This window comes from Garra rufa, chromosome 6 (assembly GCF_049309525.1).
Source record: "Garra rufa chromosome 6, GarRuf1.0, whole genome shotgun sequence".
Taxonomy (NCBI): domain Eukaryota; kingdom Metazoa; phylum Chordata; class Actinopteri; order Cypriniformes; family Cyprinidae; genus Garra; species Garra rufa.
In genome coordinates, this window is record NC_133366.1 from 5,606,188 (window position 1) to 5,625,144 (window position 18,957).

The window sequence follows — 18,957 nt, forward strand, 5'->3', positions numbered from 1 at the left end:
ATTACAACAACTAAAAAAAATAGCATTAAAGTGTCAAGGTTCAAGAGCCCAACTAAAGTAAACACTGATCTCCACTGTGGTAGTGAAAAAAAAAAAACATCTAAACCTCTGCAACTCTTTTCTGTAGACATCTGACAGAAATAAATTCAGTGTGGTAATAAGTGAAGCTGGTAATGCTGTTTTAGGAGTTTAATCAGATCTTGAGAGATTTAATGTCTTCTTTTATTTCAGTTGATTTCATCTAAGGCTGTGGCTGAAGTCAGTTGATTTTGTGTTTTTCTTCAGGGATTTTGTTTGTTAACAGCTGGTGTTCATCACTAATGCTCAATCAGAACGTGATCAATCATATAATTATCTCATTAACTCAAACACTCTGTAGTGTTGACACATTATAAGTGTTCATTTAAAACTGAGGATTTTGCTTTGGGTTTTAAAGGGTTAAAGATGCACGATGAATAAAAACAGCATGAAATGTAATTTAACAGTAATAAACTGTAATTAATTTACGGCAAAACACTGTAGAAAAACAGTAACATGCTGGCAATTAGAGCTGCCAGTAGATTACTGTTAATTCAAGAAAAAACAGTAATATACTGTAAAACACAACAGTCAGATTTACTAAGCAAATCAAGTTATTTTCACTAAAATATTAGTGAATCTTCATAGAAAAACAATCATGCAAAGTCATTAACTGGTAAGGAGAGTAAATATTTAATTGTGCCTAACTGGTGTGTTTTTGTACAAGAGAGATCTGTTAGTTTAATTTAGTTTTGTGGGTGACCATTGTGCTGGAGAGTAGAGCTTGTGCTTCAGGCAATGATGAGCCGCAAGCACTGAGGTTTTGCTGCTTTATTTAAAGACAGTAATTGTGGAATTGCTGATATAGTGACAGTCTCTTTACTAAGCACTTTGTTACACAAATTTGTGCTTTTGTTAGTTAATGACAATCTATAAAGATTTGAGTAAAAGTCGATTGCTTCTTTATTACACTTTAAGTGTTTGTGGGTTTATATTAAGAAATATTTCTTCTTAGTGGACTCAAATTAAATAAGTTCACTGTACTAACACCATATAAACAATAGTTTTTTTTTTTTAACTCAAATGGTTTGAAGCAATTGGTTTCCAAGATAAAATGAGTTACCACATGGTATAATAACGGTAACATACTGTAAAAATGAAGAGCTGTAAATTAACGGTAGAGAGCTATAAAATAACAGTATAATGCTGGCAACCACAGCTGCCAGTAGATTACTGTTATTTTACAGTGCGATTTTTTAGAGTGTGCATCAGCTGTGTGGAGTGTTGTAATCCGTTCACGGACCTTCTGGGAATATGTAATGAATGCTCTTCAGATATGTGAGTAACATTAGATTTATAATCACTATATTAATCACTGCTTCCTACAATAAGGGCACATTCTTAAACTCCTTCCAGAGTGAGAAACTGTAATCAGTGTTTATTAAACATGAAAGCAAAGTCTGTGTGTAATTACAAGTCATGCCGCACTTTTAACTGGCCATTTAACAGAGTAACAATAATAATAACTCAGAAAGAATAAAAGTTGTATCACCACATGAAACATCATTACATGTTTTTACCTTTATTCTTTAAACAAGGAGAAAAGCCACAATGTTGTAATTAAAAAATAAATGATACATGGTAAACATTCATGGAGAGATATTTTAGGTTCATTTATAGCTGAAGTTTTAAATAATAAGAAGAAAGTGTAACATACATTTTAATAAGTACTTTTTTTTTTTTTTAGTTAAATTGAGCGAACATCATTCTGGAGGCGGTCAGGACGGGTTACAGCTTCTGCGGAGAAGAACATCATCTTGTTTATAAAGACAATGTGATCTGTACAAATTTAATTGCAACCAGAAGCACAGAATAAACAAAATAACACATGAATGTCAAAGCAGAAATACTTTAACAGCACATATCAAACCTTAAAATAAGTAATTAACACCTTTAGAGTTAAATTAACACTGGCAGTGGTTCCCATAAAAACAAGTGCTGAAATTTCTGAGCTGAAAAGGGAAGAATTGTGTGTGTTAATTTAACACTGCTGATTGTTTATATAAATCACACTACAGAGTGTTAAAGAAACTTAACCCTCCTGTTATCCTTGGGGTCAATTTGACCCCATTCAATGTTTAACGTATGTACATATATAATTGACTTTTTTTTTTTTTTTGCTTCAGATTGAATGACTTTTCCTAATTTAATGGGGAAAACTTGGTAAACATAAAACTAACATGATATTATTTGTTCAATGCCCTGTACACATTTTTGTTACATCGGTGTTCTTTGGGGTCAATTTGACCCCAGGTTCTTTTAGCTGTATAAAACATAAGAAATATAAAAAAAATTACACACATTTGTTTTGGGTGATATTGAGGTCACTATAACATGCTATGATTTTATAATATGCACTATAATTTTATATGTTAAGTATAATAAAAATAAAAATAAAAACTAACACAACCATACCTGTAGTATTGCGAGAACCACTGTCAATTGAATTGCTCTCTCAATCGAAAATGGCCTCTACGCAAAGGTTTTCTGTCAGTGCGATTTTGTCACAGGTGTTTGACAGTGAAAGTTGGGGGGTGTTTCAGAGGGTTGTTAAGTAGTCAACAAAGACATCAATTACCTGATACTAACCTTTTTTGCAAAAAAATATCATATTCTAGAGGTTTTAAATTTGGGGTCAAATTGACCCCAGTGGGAAAAAGGTGTTAGCGGATTTTAGGGTAACAGGAGGGTTAAACTCATTTAAAGGCAGATGAAACAACACTTACAGTCGAAGGAGATCAAGTTTTTATTGTTTGATTCTTTCAACCAGGTTTAGAACAATCATAGCATCAGGGTGCACGTATCTGCATGCGTTTGTTGTGATCTGAACTACTTAAAAGTGTGGTATTGTATAACCCTATAAATCACACCTTTTTTCTCTACACCAAACATAATTTGTAGCATGCTCTCCAGTTAATAATCCAGAGCTTTGTGCTTTACTACTTGTAATGACAATTAAAGTCTCATCTTTCAAATTCTGTTAATTCCGTCCTGAAATTCAAACAATAAAAGCTGCTTTGACTCTCTTCAATGTGATGGGACAGATCACTGAAGCTTTTCAGTTCAAGCAGCCGCTCTTCTTACATTATAATACAAGTTTTCCACCTTTCCGGAGGTAAGCTGTTTTGTACCTCTAAAAATAGCTGGACACGGATAAGACCAGAGGCCAGACACATTACATTTACAAATAGCCACGCCCACTTTTACAGGAAAAATAAAGTAGATACCCAAGGACAAAGGGCACAAGATTTATCTTAATATCTTTATGATGGCATGTTGACTCAACATAAATGATTAAACGCTATAGACATTTACTTAAACATTTCATTTTACATTTACTATATATATTACTTTGCTCAAAAGTGCAATCAAGACAGCAGTGCCCATTCCATAACATAAACAATTAAATAATAAATCAATTCTCATTATCATTTGAAGCTCCATCACATGGCAGTGGATTTTCTGCATTAGCTAGTTTTATGAGTTTCCTCATGGTTCTGAATGCATCAGTTTGCACCTGTTTGTACTGAACTTTATTCATATGAATGCACACAACAAAATTAAAGCAGCATTTTCAAACCCTGTTCCTGGAGGCTCAACAACAATACACATTTTCAGACTCTTCAAGACTCTTGAACTCATGAGTTCATGAAAGACCAAAAATAATCAGATTGTCTGAAATACTGTCAGAAATTCTGTTATGATTTACTCACCGTCATATTGCTCTAGTATCATATGAGTTTCTTTGTTTGGTTTTCTCTGTCCTCTGTGGAGAAGATGTGAGAGGTGGAAAAACTCAGTCACCATTCACTATTAATGCCTTTTTTAAACATATATTTTAATCAACACTTCATCATTATACACCTTTTAGCATGAACTAACTATATTCCTATCTACTAACTGCTGTAATGAGAAAGAGTGCTTTTGTCAAATGTGCAAACATAATTCAACCATGTCTCATCCTAATGTAGTGGAAAGTTTTAACAGTATCATTTGCTATTTTTCAACATAGAATACCAAGTATCACCTGTAACCGTAACGATGTCTGATCTCTGAGATCCATGTTGATTGTGAGCCTCACAGTAGAAGCGTCCACTCTGTAGTGCACTGAAACTCTGTCCAGATCCAACAGCTGAGGATTCATCCTCCTTAAACCAGCTGAAGTTCAGAGCAGGTGGGTTTGAATCACTGCTGCAGATCAGAGTCACTGAATCTCCCTCCACAATTTCAACAGATCCATTTATAGACACTGAGACGTTCCTGGGTGGATCTAAAACAGAATAAAGAAGCAGACTATTCATATTTTATGATTGTTAACCCACTAATCCATTTGTTACCAGTAACTGAATCATCATTAACTCACACATGACATTTAAAGTCACAGTATCAGAGTATTTCTCTCCATGTTGATTTCTGGACTTGCACTTGTATTCTCCACTGTGATCAGAGCTGATCTTTGAGATGCTGTAGATTCTTCCAGATCCTACAAATGTTCCTCCTTTAAACCAGTTGATTTCTGCAGGTGGGTTTGAATCACTGCTGCAGATCAGAGTCACTGAATCTCCCTCCACTATTTCACCAGATGGACTGATAGACGCTGAGATGCTCTTTGGTGCATCTAAAAAAGACAAAAGTTAAATGTTTTTCCAAACACAAACAAGTTTTTAAAAAGATCTAATGAATCTGTACTCACACATAACATTGTCTGATGTTCATATGTACATAAACACCACTGATCCTCATAAACTCCCCCAAAACACACTTCAGCAAGCATCCATTATAAAAAACACTTGAGTATACTGAAATGTGTTTGTGTCTTTACCTTGATTACAATTTTTATGCATCAAAATATTACTAGTGAGACACTGTTTTTTGTCCTATAGCGCGCACCTTGAGTTGAAGCTCCGTCGAGTCAAATTACTATTTTCTATGTTTAAACCTAAAAACAATTCTATACACCATCATTTTTTTGTTTTTCATAACATGTGAATATACCCGTCGTGTTGTACAACAAAAACAATCGGAACGCCTTGTTATCATTAGTTTTTATTTTTGCTTTCCCGAGTCTGCTACTAAGCTAGCTTATACCCGTTTAGCTTTGCCAGCGTGGCCGCGGCTAATCTTGCATGCATCGTTTATTCTCTATTAACAAACACTTAAACTGCTTACTCACTGTTACTTGCTTTAATGGCGAATTTGTGTCTACCTTTGAGTGCAGGTGAAGACACGTTCGAGCTGCACTCGGTTCTGATGGAGCTGGAGGCAGTGGAGATCAGATCCAGGAGCTCCAGGCGAAACAGATTGAGCTGCGAATCCGAAAGGATTCACTCGAATCTGTCCGGGTAAGTGTACAGCTCAATCCTAACACTCCCATAACCTCTACTCCGTGTGATTCTCTGCACAGATCCGCCGCACCCAGGACGCGATCCTCCCAGATGTCATTCACTCCGGCGCCGGGACACCACGGACCCTGGGTGCAGCAGCAGAGGAAAGCGCGAGCCAGACCCCGAGCCAGGACCTCTCCCCCTCCGCCGCCCCCGGTCTTCAAGATCTCCACCCGGAACCGCTTCGCTCCCCTCCGCGAGACGGAACGCGACGCTGTGATCGTCGGAGACTCCATCGTCCGGTACGTTCGTGCTAACTTAGCTAACGGTAAAGTGCACACTCGTTGTCTACCAGGTGCTCGCGTTCTTGATGTCTCTTCACAGATACCTGCCATCCTGAAGGACGATGTGAGCGTCGGCGCGATCGTCCTGCACGCGGGGGTGAACGACGTCAGGCGGCGGCAGACGGAGGTCCTGAAGAGGGATTTCAGGAGCCTGATCGAGACGGTACGCAGCACATCGCCCACGACGAGAATCATCGTGTCAGGACCGCTTCCCACGTATCGACGTGGACACGAAAGGTTCAGTAGACTTTTTGCTCTAAATGAATGGTTGTTGTCATGGTGTAAAGAACAAAAACTGCTCTTTGTTAATAATTGGAATCTTTTCTGGGAGCGCCCTAGGCTTTACCGCGCTGATGGCCTGCACCCCAGCAGAGTCGGAGCAGAACTCCTGTCGGACAACATCTCCAGGACACTGCGCTCCATTTGACTAGTAAGCAATTCTTCAAATAGTTGTGATGATGGCTTTTGTCATGCACATTTAAACGATAGTATTGGTGCTGTCCAACCTATAAAGACTGTGTCTGTTCCTCGAATAGTGAGGTCAAAACTAAAATTTAATGCAGGATCTAGAACAAATCTAATCGTGATTAGACCAAAAAAATGCACAATAAATGAACAAAATCAATTTTTAAAGCTTGGGCTCCTAAACATTAGATCACTCGCACCCAAAGCACTTACTGTAAATGAAATAATCACAGATAACAGTTTTGATGTACTCTGCTTGACTGAAACTTGGCTAAAACCAAACGATTATATTGGTCTGAATGAATCTACTCCACCAAACTACTGTTATAAGCATGAACCCCGTCAGATCGGCCGTGGCGGTGGTGTAGCAACAATTTATAGTGATATTTTCAATGTTACCCAGAAAACAGGGTACAGGTTTAATTCATTTGAAGTACTTCTACTCAATGTTACTCTGTCAGATATGCAAAATAAATCTCTCCTATCTCTTGCTCTGGCTACTGTGTATAGACCTCCAGGGCCGTATACAGATTTCCTAAAAGAATTTGCAGATTTCCTTTCTGACCTATTGGTTAATTTTGATAAAGCATTAATTGTTGGAGATTTTAACATTCATGTTGATAATACAAATGATGCGTTAGGACTTGCGTTCAATGACCTGTTAAACTCTTTTGGAGTCAAACAAAACGTCACTGGGCCCACTCATCGTTTTAATCATACACTAGATCTAATTATATCGCACGGACTTGATCTTACTGATATAGATATCGTACCTCAAAGCGATGATGTTACCGATCATTTCCTTGTATCGTGCATGCTGCGTATCACTGATGTTAACTATATAGCTCCGCGCTATCGTCTGGGCAGAACTATTGTTCCTGCTACCAAAGATAGATTCGCAAATAACCTGCCTGATTTATCTCAGCTGCTCTGTGCACCCATAAATAAACATGAACTAGACAAAATGACTAGTAACATGGGCACTATCTTCTCTAACACATTAGAAGCTGTTGCCCCAATCAAGCTAAAAAAGGTTAGAGAAAAACGTACTGTGCCATGGTACAACAGTAATACCCATTCTCTCAAAAAAGAAACTCGTAATCTTGAGCGTAAATGGAGAAAAACTAACTTAGAAGTTTTTAAAATTGCATGGAAAAACAGTATGTCCAGCTATAGACGGGCTTTAAAAGCTGCTAAAGCCGAGTATATCCACCAACTCATAGAAAAAAACCAAAACAATCCAAGGTTTTTATTTAGCACAGTGGCTAGATTAACAAATAACCGAACACCTCCTGACCTGAATATTCCTGCACAGTTTAACAGTAACGTCTTTATGAATTTCTTTACTGATAAAATAGACAATATTAGAAATACAATAACTAATATAGATACTACAGCAACTGATACTTCAACATTAGTCATTACACCCAAAGAAAAACTCCAGTGCTTTACAACTATAGAACAGAAAGAATTAAATAAACTTATCACCACATCTAAACCAACAACATGCCTATTAGATCCTGTACCCACTAAATTACTAAAAGAGTTGTTACCTGTAGCAGAAGTACCGCTTCTTAATATTGTTAACTCATCATTATCTTTAGGTCATGTCCCAAAACCATTCAAACTAGCAGTTATTAAACCTCTTATTAAGAAACCACAGCTAGACCCTAGTGAACTGGCAAATTACAGACCCATTTCTAATCTTCCATTTATGTCTAAAATCCTAGAAAAAGTTGTGTCCGCTCAATTGTGCTCCTTCTTGCAAAATAATAATATCTTTGAAGAATTTCAGTCAGGTTTCAGGCCCTACCATAGCACAGAAACTGCACTTGTAAAAATCACAAACGACTTGCTACTTGCGTCAGATCAAGGCTGCGTCTCATTGCTAGTTTTACTTGATCTTAGTGCTGCGTTCGACACTATAGATCATGAAATACTCATAGATCGATTACAAAACTATACAGGTATTCAAGGGCAGGCTTTAGGATGGTTCAGATCATACCTGTCCGATCGCTACCACTTTGTTTATTTAAACGGGGAGTCATCGCAGCTAACACCAGTAAAGTATGGAGTGCCACAAGGATCTGTCCTAGGTCCACTACTATTTTCAATTTACATGTTACCCCTCGGTAATATTATTAGGAAATATGGGATTAGTTTCCATTGTTATGCTGATGACACTCAACTATATATTTCAACAAGACCAGATGAAACTTCTAACTTAGCAAAGTTAACAGAGTGTGTTAAAAATGTGAAAGACTGGATGACCAATAATTTTCTACTGTTAAATTCAGATAAGACTGAGATATTACTTATTGGACCAAAAAACAGTACACAGAATCTCTTAAACTGCAACTTGCAACTAGACGGATGTACTGTTATTTCCTCTACAGTCAAAAATCTAGGTGTTATATTAGACAGCAACCTGTCTTTTGAAAATCATATTTCCTATGTTACAAAAACAGCATTCTTTCATCTTCGAAACATTGCTAAGCTACGGAACATGTTACCTGTTTCTGATGCAGAAAAGTTAGTTCATGCATTCATGACGTCTAGACTGGACTATTGTAATGCACTACTAGGTGGTTGTCCGGCTTCTTCAATTAACAAGCTACAGGTAGTCCAAAATGCAGCTGCTAGAGTCCTTACCAGGTCAAGAAAATATGATCATATTACCCCAATTTTACAGTCTCTACACTGGCTACCTATTAGGTTCCGTATCACTTACAAAATATTACTTCTTACCTATAAGGCCCTTAATTGTTTAGCTCCTGCATACCTAACTAGTCTCCTACTACGCTACAATCCCTCACGCTCCCTAAGGTCGCAAAACTCTGGACTTTTAGTAGTACCTAGGATAGCAAAGTCCACTAAAGGAGGGAGAGCCTTTTCTCATTTGGCTCCCAAACTCTGGAATAGCCTTCCTGATAACGTTCGGGGTTCAGACACACTCTGTATGTTTAAATCTAGACTCATCTCTTTAGCCAAGCATTCACATTATGTATCTCATAACGTTGTAATTTCAGTTACATCTGATCAAATGCACATTAATATTCTTCAGCTTGGGCTAAACCATCATTTTTGTTTGGTCGGAAGTTGGAACAGCAGCTACGCTAATTATTTCTCTGTTTCTCTGTCTTTGCCACGGGATTTCCATCCCGTGGTAACTAGGAATTACACAAGATTCAGTCTGGATTCAGAAGAAGAGATGATGCCAACCCCTCAGAGGACCGCAGATGATGCCAGCCTTGAAACAACATACAGCACTACATAATTTTCCTACAAGTTTGATTACAGCACATAACCATTGCAATTAGTGTTCATAATCTTTTTAATTACACAGTTACTGATTTAATATTTATATCATATGTACATCGACTCAACATACAGTATTCACCACTAATAAGCTACTAAATATATTGTAGTAGCCTAAAACTTTTGTGCAGCTGCTCTGCAACAATCTGTATTGTAAAAAGCGCTATACAAATAAACTTGAATTGAATTGAATTGAATTGTTTGGATTTATTCAGACCTAGTCCTGATTTTAGCACTGGCTCGTTAGGGTTGAAAAAAAAATACTTTTGAGGACACTGATTAGCTACATTTTATGTCATATGTTAAATATGTTTATATATTTAAACACAATAGAGACAACTTTAAGAAGTAAAAGTCAATCTGTACTCACACATGACATTGAGATGAACATCAGGAGAGATGTAAGTGTGTCCATGTAGAGCACAGCTATATCTGCCTGCATCCTCTCTTCTGACTGACTGCAGCAGGAGTTGATTGTTTGTGTCTCTTCTCTCAGTTAATGGCTGTGAGTTTCTGTACCAGATGAATGTTGCTCTGTCAGTCAGAGTGCAGCTGCTTTTACATGTCAGACGGACTGAATCTCCCTCTGTCACTCTCTCAGGAGACTCCACCTGAAGATCTGAACACAACACACACATTATATCTAGTGCTGCTGTCATACACTCATTATTATTCAACATAATGCACAGAAGAAGAGTCAAACCTCACCTGGGTCATCTTTGACAGTAAGACTCACTCCTGGATAACCAAGCCATATGCCACCTTTATTAGTAGTGAATCTGAAACAGTATGTGTGTTCATCTTTCTGTGTCACATGACTCAGTCTGATGGTGCAGTTCTGCTGTTTATCTCCCAGATACTGAAGCCTCTGACTGTATTCAGGATCCTCAGACAGATCTGGAGGCTCTACACCCTTTACAGTGTTTTTGGTCCAGAACACTGTCTTGATCTGGTGTCCAGTAGGGTATGTATAAGTGCAGCTCATTATCACTGATGAGTCCTTTAGTGCACAGATGTGTGAATGACTGTAACTCACACCCCAATCAGCACTAGAAACCCCTGAAACACAGAAATAATAATGAATAATGTGCAGTACTTATCATTCATACTTGTGCACAGGGACAGATATTTGTTTAATATAACACTACATGTTTCTACAACATAACATTTACAGAGCAGACAATAGTTAAAAAGCCCAATGAAGTCAGAACCCAACAAAAATGCTCAACTAGAGGTCAGTGTTGACATGTGCTAAAATTATTACCCCCCTAATGCTCGAAATTCAGATTTCAAAACTGTAAACCCCTGAAACAAATTTCATAATAAATACATTAACAACTGCATATGCAAATGCTGAAATATGAGCAAAGAAAGAAGATGAGTGGAGGGTGAGGAAGAACAGGAATATGACATTTGCCCCAATTGATGTTGCACAAATAGTGAAATACTTTGAAAAAGATTTAAATTATATTAATTTTGTTAGTGATTATAGAGGAAGTTTTGCTGAAAGAGACTCACCATAAATCATAAGCAGAGAGATCAGAGGAAGAGGAGTCATTCTGATTAACATCAGCATTGCAACAACTACTGTACAACAGCCAATAAATAAAAATTTACTGCACAGATCATAACATGATATAAAGTTAAATCACTATATCTTCACATATATTAAATGATCTATACCATTAAGGACATCAAATGCCTGGATCATTATGGATTCAAGATCACACTATTGAATATAACTAAACATTTATATGCAACAGAAAAGCAATAGAAAAAAAATCCAAGTTTTACAAATTAATGTTTACAAATGGAGTAAAAACAGAGAAATATGGAATAGTTTTACCGTGTTTCAGTGAGTCTCTTGACCATCAGAGGTGAAATGATCAACAATGACCAAGCAGAGGAAGGAAATGTCAGATGTTTCCTCATAAACTCCACATGACGTGTTTACCTGCTTCTTCCTCTGCATTTATTTGCCTCTTTTTGCATCAAAAACAATCAGTGTGAAACCGAAGAATGCAATTTTGTCACTTAAATACACTCTCAAAAAGGATGTGTTAATTTTTAACACATTGTTTGTGTTATGTCTATTTTAGCACATTTTGTGTTACTTTGTGTTAAATGTGTGTTAAAAATGAAAAAGAAAAAAGAAAATATCCAACACAGTGTGTCCAACACAATATGTGTTAAATATCAGCCAATCACATTGCTGCTTGCCTCACTTCATCCAAGTGCACCTGTCTGCAGCCTGCAGATCGAGGCGGGGCTGAATCTGGGGTGGGGCTGCACGTGTCGCCCCGCCCACATGCCTTCTCATTGGTTGTAGGTAAATTAATGACGTCGACGCAACATCCCTCCCACAACTCATCTCATTGGTTAGTGAAATGGATTGACGTCGCTGCCACGATCAACAGGAAATGCAGTTGGAAACTATACTTATGAATTATATAAACGCGGAATCCTTTGCTTATTTATTCAGCTTTCAGATGTGTACAAATCTCAATTAAGTTTTTTTTTTTTTTTAAACGTGCGCTTATGACTGGTTTGTGGTCCAAGGTTACATACATTTACAAGCAAAACATCTTTCCGCTGTTTAGTTATCCCATTTCTGGCAATCCGTGACTATAAATCAAAATGTTAACCAGTGGTGTTTATTTACAGGTTTTTTTATTATTGTCTTAATTGTTAATAAGATACATAAATGTGGAAAATTATCAGCAAGAGTGTCCACTATCCTTACGTTATTAAATTAATAAATAGAAAAGAGATGTTAAACATCAGAGTTGTTTATAAATACAAACATTTATGACACATGAATGAATTATGATGACACATGAATGAATTTCACTGTTATTTATTTAAGATAATAATGTTCACATTTATTTCTGATTCTCACTCCCGATCTAATAGTGACACGCGAAACAGCAATCTGGGTCCTCTGTGCTCAAATACATTAATTTCTCTAAGCAATTGAAATAACACCCTATAACCATCTGTTGACCCTTCCCGAAGTATATCTACTAAATTGAAACATATTTTCATTTCTTCTAATTTCGCTATTGATTGACCATATCGGATTACTTGTTTAGTCAAGCCATGCTAATTAATTTCTGGTCAACTGTACTGTGCCGTAATATGAACGTACTTTGTTCGTTTTTATCCACATATTGGTTAAATATATGCTATTCAATAGATTTTACAGTTCAAGATAAAACTTAAAAGATGTAGTTATTAAATTTTATTAAATATTTCATATTCCTATCGATTCATATTGGGTGCATTATTTAATTATTATACCATAATTATTTAATGTATTTGTAATGAACTCTATATTATTATTTAAATAATTCACCCTTATAGGCTGTTTCTGTGTGAGCTTAATGATTTTCTGCACTTGCTATACTATACACTTAAGGACGGTAAAAGTAATACAATCTATTATACTAGTAATTTTATAATAAATCGAAAAGCAAAACGTCTTGAAAAATATAGGGAGTTTAAAAGGCAGCTGCATAATAAATAATCCTCTGCTGCCATCTTTTGGTTATATTGGGTAATTCCATATTACACTCCGTGCATAAGGGTCAATTGTCTTTTTTCAGTTTCATATTTCCTGCACTCTAATATGACGTGTTCCACTGTTTCTTCATGCCCGCAATATTCACATTTCCCTGTGCCATGTTTACCTATTTTCAGTAATGTTCCATTTAATCCCGTGTGTCCAAACCGAAGCCTTGATATTTTTGTCTCTTCTCGCCTATTCCTCCCTGTACACCTTATTTCTCCCACTCTCCTTTGAATCTTATGAAACCATCGTCCTTTCCTGTTTTACTTGGCTGCAGACAGGGGCTTCTCACATATTGTGCAAATTGCCCTAACACTAACATAATCTCTGATGCTTAAGCTTTTCTTGCCTTTTTAGCTATCGCTATTTCATAATATTCGCTATGTGTAGCAGCCTATAAATAACAAACGTATCTTTATTTTACTCTTAGATACGCTTTGAATGGAAGACGCTCCTTAAGCCGGGCATACACTGTACGATTTTTGACCCTTTTTGCCACGATTTTTCACTCGTGCGAGAATTTCTTGGATCGGGCCGATTTTCAGCTGACTCGTGCGTCTCACATCGTGTAGTATACACAGGGTAACGAGAAGCGATTACCCTCTCACGATCGACAATCGTATGGTCGGATGAAAATCAAACTGGTTTGAAATTCTGGTCGGCCCTCGTGAGTGTATCGCACCGTTGAAGCAATGCTACGAGCGTCTACGACCTGATTACCCCAAAACTCTGGCACTGCGCCTGTGCAAACACGAAAGTGAAAGTGAAGGAAGTAGTGATGGGAAGTTCGGATCATTTTACCGACTCGGACCTTTGAGTCTCGTTCAGCAAAATGAACGAATCTTTTTTCGAGTAATTTCGTTCATTTTAACAATAAATATAATTCAAATGTTAGCCTTTAACCTCCCTAACACATCTACTGCTGACACAAACGTTAATCACACTTCAAACAAAACAAAACAAAACAAAACAAAACTATAATGCTATAAGAAACAGAAAATATTAAATCATTGTTTGCCTGGGTCTTTAGTCTAGAGCCCTGCATTTGAGTCCGAGCCCGTCGGGGCCCGAATTTTTTTTTTTTTGCCCCTAGGGCCGGGCTTCGGGCCAATTTTCACGTCATAACTTGCACATATATCGGGCGTGATTTCATGATTTCATGAGTGCGTCCCCGGAAGCGCCAGTGATTTCTCGCGCATAGCAGAGTATGAGCGGAGCGCGGAGTGGAGCGGTGTGATTTTGAATGGAGGAAGGAGCGGATTTTTTTAAAAGTCGGAGCGTCATGGTTTTCACTCTCTTCAAGAGCGCTCCACCACCGCTGTTTAGCTTGATAGAGATGGATCACTCAAATCAGAAATAATGTGATCTGTAGGTAAAATAACTGACGAAAACGTATTATTTTCATTACAAACTTTGCACTGGATAAAGCAGCAATACTCTTTTAATGCTGACAATTATTAGCTGTGGTCGGAACAAATATTGCACACTATGTTTGAAACTCTCCTGTTATTTTATTTTATTATATTTTATGAACAGGACTGTTACATTTCAAACTTAATTTGTTTTTTTTTTTTTGTTTTTGTTTTTTGACGCGGAGCGGTGTTTCTGACATCAGTGAGAGAGGAGTGGAGCTGGATTATTAAATGCAAGGAGTGCGGGGGAAATTGTTGCCGCTCCACTGTGCTCACATACCGCAGAGAGATTTTCAGCCACGTGGTAAAGTTGTGTTTTTTAAGTTTTCTATATTATTATTTATTCTTTATATATTTGTTCAATATTCGTTTACTTTACCACTGCGACTTTATGTTCCGGTTTTGCGCAGCAGAACTGCCTGCCCTGTTTGAAATGCCTTTGTTCTGAGATGGTGATAATAAACTTTAAATCTAACATTTTGCTATATTGATGTTTGTTTTATATCTGTGAATTGCATTGTAGACTAGTCAAGTGTTGATTTGATATATGGTTAAATTGAGTAAACACACTGTGGACCACATACCGCTTGGATATCGATGTCACTTAAAAAACTAACTTACATTTAAAAAACAAACAAACAAACAAACAAAAAACTCCAAACTTTTCTCTAAATTGTTCTGATAAAAAAAACGAAACGAAAAAACATAAACTTTCTATTAAATACGAAATCTGGTCTATTTTAATGGCTGTAACAGTATAAGCTGTTTGGCGGAAAAAAAGACGGGCTTCGGGTCGGACTCGGGCCAAAATTTTTGATAAGCTGTCGGACACGGGCCGGGCTACAGCCTGTGCGTCTCGGACCAGGGCCGGGCTAGGGCTTAGATTTAAGTCTATGTCTACTTTAGTCTATGGTTCGCTCACCTCGCCTAACGACTCTAAAAACAGGTGAACTAATTCCAGTAATAGGATGTTGCGCATGCGCGACTGAACGAATCACTCCCCGAGACGACTCGTTTGTCCCGAGTCACATTAAAGATTCGTTCAAAATGAGCGAATCGTTCAAGAACGACCCATCACTAGAAGGAAGCAACATGTTCTGTTATTTCAAAAGTTCAATAAAAAAAATAATAATAAAAAAAGAACATTCTTCAGATACAAATAACATCATAAAAAAAAAAGATAAAAAAAGTCCATGCGCTTACACGAACTCACGGAAAGGCACGATATCGAGCGCTTTTTGCTCTGGTGACCCTCATCATTCCTTGTCAGCATCCTACTACCGTGTTTTTGTTGTTCTTCTTCTTCTGTTTCAAGTCCGACGTGCGATATTGGACGCACAGTGTGAGCGGTAAGATCGCATAAGAGCATCGGGTCGTACAGTGTGAGAACATAAATCGTGAGCTGCGAACTTTTACACCCTGCGATTCTGTCGTGCAGTTTGAGCTAGAGCCAAGAGCAACGATTGATAATATCGCACAGTGTATCCCAGGCTTTAAGCGATTGTGGCAGTTACTGACGAGACAGAGACAAACGAGAGACTTCATCTCACCGACCCTCACCACCACTTGTATGCTGATAAAAATATGTAAATAAAACGATTAATGCTTAAGAGGTTGTCAAATACCACTTTTTTTTTTAAGTACAAACTTTATAAACCATTAACAACTTTTCACTCAATGAATAATTAAAATGTTGAAATGACTGTATTGTGATTGTTTACCTCTCCTTTTTAACCTTTTTGAGTTTTTATGTAATTGTTAGAAGCAGGTTTAATAAATTGTGTTTAAACTATACATTCGTTTGCAGTGTCTTTATTGCATACAAAATTTGTTAAAAAATAACACATACTTGACACAAGTTGTGTATTTATAACACAATAGTGTGTAGAAAAAAAACAACACATTTTCTGTGTTAGCTGGAATAACACACTGGTTGAGTTAAAACTAACACAAAATGTGTTGTTCTTAACTAGACACAAAGGTGTGTTAAGTAACAACACAGGCTGTGTTGTTTTTAACACATCCTTTTTAAGAATGTACACCTATTTTACAAAAAAACAGCAATAATAAAACTCAAGCCAAGAAAAATAGGGGGCATCAACTTGGAAATCCTGGAACAGTTACACAACAGTGGTGAGAACAATACAACACTATCAACCCTCAAACTGATTCAGAGACATCAGCAGCTGCTTACAAATGTGTGAAGATGAGCAGAGCGTGATGAAGACCTGCTGCACAAATAATGAAATACCAGAAAAGTCGCATAAAAGTGTTTTGCTGTAATTTCATGTGTTAATAAGTCTGTAGCTCTTAAAACCAAAAAAGAAAAAGAAAAATGAAAGTCATAACATTAAATGTTACACCTAAAATGTTTGCAGCAGAGATCATAAGAAGATCACCTTCTAATTTATTGACTCACAGCTCTTCTATTTGTTAAAAAGAAATGCTAAGCAAGTCATAATATAATGTGCATCTGATAATTATTCAGTCTGTTTTGAATGCTCAAGAGTTTCCTCTAAAGTGAAACTGAAAGCAAACCGTGCTCTACAGGAAAAGCCTTGAATTACAGGAAAACTTATCAGGGGTGTGTTTGTGTGCCTTCCCTTCACTGCCAGTTCATTTGCAGTTTAATTTGTTTCTCATACTGCACCAAACTATTGCAATATTATTTATATTTATTAGATGATACTGATTTTATTTTTATTTTTTTCTTGTCATACTATGATTATATAAAGTAATCCAGATATTTCAATCATTTACTTCATGATTCCTCTGAAGACCTCTGAAGACCTAAAGATAACTAGTACAATTCTGGTTAAATATTGTGGGTGCAATACACAATGGAAGTGCAATATACAGTAAATGCATCCTTCATTCATTTGTGGGTTCACTATTATATAAACGGGTACTGGTTTAAATCTGCTCATTGTGCTTCATTCTGTTTCACTGTTTCTGTTTCATTTCATAGCAAATTGATCATGTTGAACCTAATCGCTCAGTTTTTCACTCTTTTTAAATATGAATCTGAGGATATAAACACAAGAACTTCATCTCCAGAGCTTATCTGATGATAATAATAATAATAATAATAATAATAATAATAATAATAATAATAATAATAATACATTTTATAATATTTCTAGGCAATAATCACACTATTTTATTTATTTTTCTATAGTAAACCTTTGCTGTACAGCATTTTTTGCTTGTCAAAAACTAAATGGAATTTTCATTTGATCAGATTTGAAAAGATTGATCTGTTAATGTTTCATGCCTTCATTTTGATTACCACTGTTTTTGTTTATAAATAACTCTTAAATTATAAATCTAGAAAAATTTAAACAGACAGAACATAACAAAACTTTTATTTTTTTTCAATGATTTTTAAAAATAAAATATTAAGTTATAGTAATTGTATTAATTCGATTGATTAAAAATGTTTAGTAATACAATTAAAATGGAACCCAGAGCATTTAAACCCGAAAACACTTAATTTGAGAACAATAAAACAGAAATGGAGAAAAAAAGAAAATACATTTTACATAGCCCTAAAATATATTTTTGATAACCTTTTAATAAATTGTTGTTAAATTGTATACATTTTAAAATTTCCAAACAATAAGACATGCTTTTAGATTACAGTTTTATTTAATAAATGAACAGATTCCAGAAAAAGCAAACAGAAAACATGCAATCCAGAAATATAAACAATCCATATTTTTTTTTTTAATTCCAGTAAAAGTCTAATAGCATCTAAGAGTACAAATTGTATTCAGTGGTATAATTATGAGGGGCTGCTTTTCTCTCCGTAAGTGGTCCCTGGCCCCAAAAAGTTTGAGAACCCCTAATGAGTCAGTCCTTGCTGCAGTCTGTAGCACGATGACGTAGCTGGATCAGGTCCAATACTTACTGGATGTTGTAACGCGCATGCGCGGTGGTTTGTTTGGCTGTTATTTCAATATAAACAGTCACATGAGTGAAAACAGCTTGATCTGACAGCTAAGATCAGTTTGTCTATTGAATCTAATGTGTAATGTTGTTTTTCCCCCATATATGTTCATGCCCTGCTGACACTGGGTTCTGCTTCAAATTGCTGATCAATGTAGATCACTGTGGAAAAATGAGTATAGCCATTAAAGAAGGAACTCTTACCAGTCAAAATATCATTAAGCATTTTTTTTGACATATGACAATTTTTTTTCTTTTTCTTTTTTATTTTTTTATTGGTGCTGTTATTATTTCCATTTCCCCTGGATGTGTACTGGTATTTCAAGCATTTTACATACCTTATTGTATTGTAACTTTAGGATTAAAATGACATAGAGACATATTTTTAAAATGACACATAAAATGACATATTTTTGCTTCCACTCAACAATAAATATGCCCTGAATAAAATGGCTTCATTTTAATGTTGTATGCACACACACTGAAAATAATACTTGACA

At 36.2% G+C, this 18,957-nt stretch overlaps 1 protein-coding gene across 2 annotated transcripts; it reads right to left on the reverse strand.

Moving 5' to 3' along the window:
- Positions 1-1,584: 1,584 nt before the first annotated feature.
- On the reverse strand, positions 1,585-11,424 carry LOC141337464 (B-cell receptor CD22-like). 2 transcript variants are annotated; one of them, XM_073843288.1, is made up of 8 exons: positions 11,376-11,424; positions 11,048-11,113; positions 10,238-10,588; positions 9,900-10,148; positions 4,442-4,696; positions 4,106-4,348; positions 3,792-3,844; positions 1,585-1,815 (listed from the first exon to the last, which is right to left on the reverse strand). In XM_073843288.1, the coding sequence occupies exons 2-7, from the start codon at positions 11,103-11,105 to the stop codon at positions 3,810-3,812; spliced, it is 1,191 nt and encodes a 396-aa protein (XP_073699389.1). In that variant the 5' UTR covers positions 11,106-11,113; positions 11,376-11,424; the 3' UTR covers positions 1,585-1,815; positions 3,792-3,809. The 2 variants fall into 2 exon arrangements, with proteins under 2 accessions (XP_073699389.1, XP_073699388.1); XM_073843287.1 differs by having other exon boundaries at positions 11,048-11,116; positions 11,376-11,417.
- Between the last annotated feature and the right edge of the window lie 7,533 nt (positions 11,425-18,957).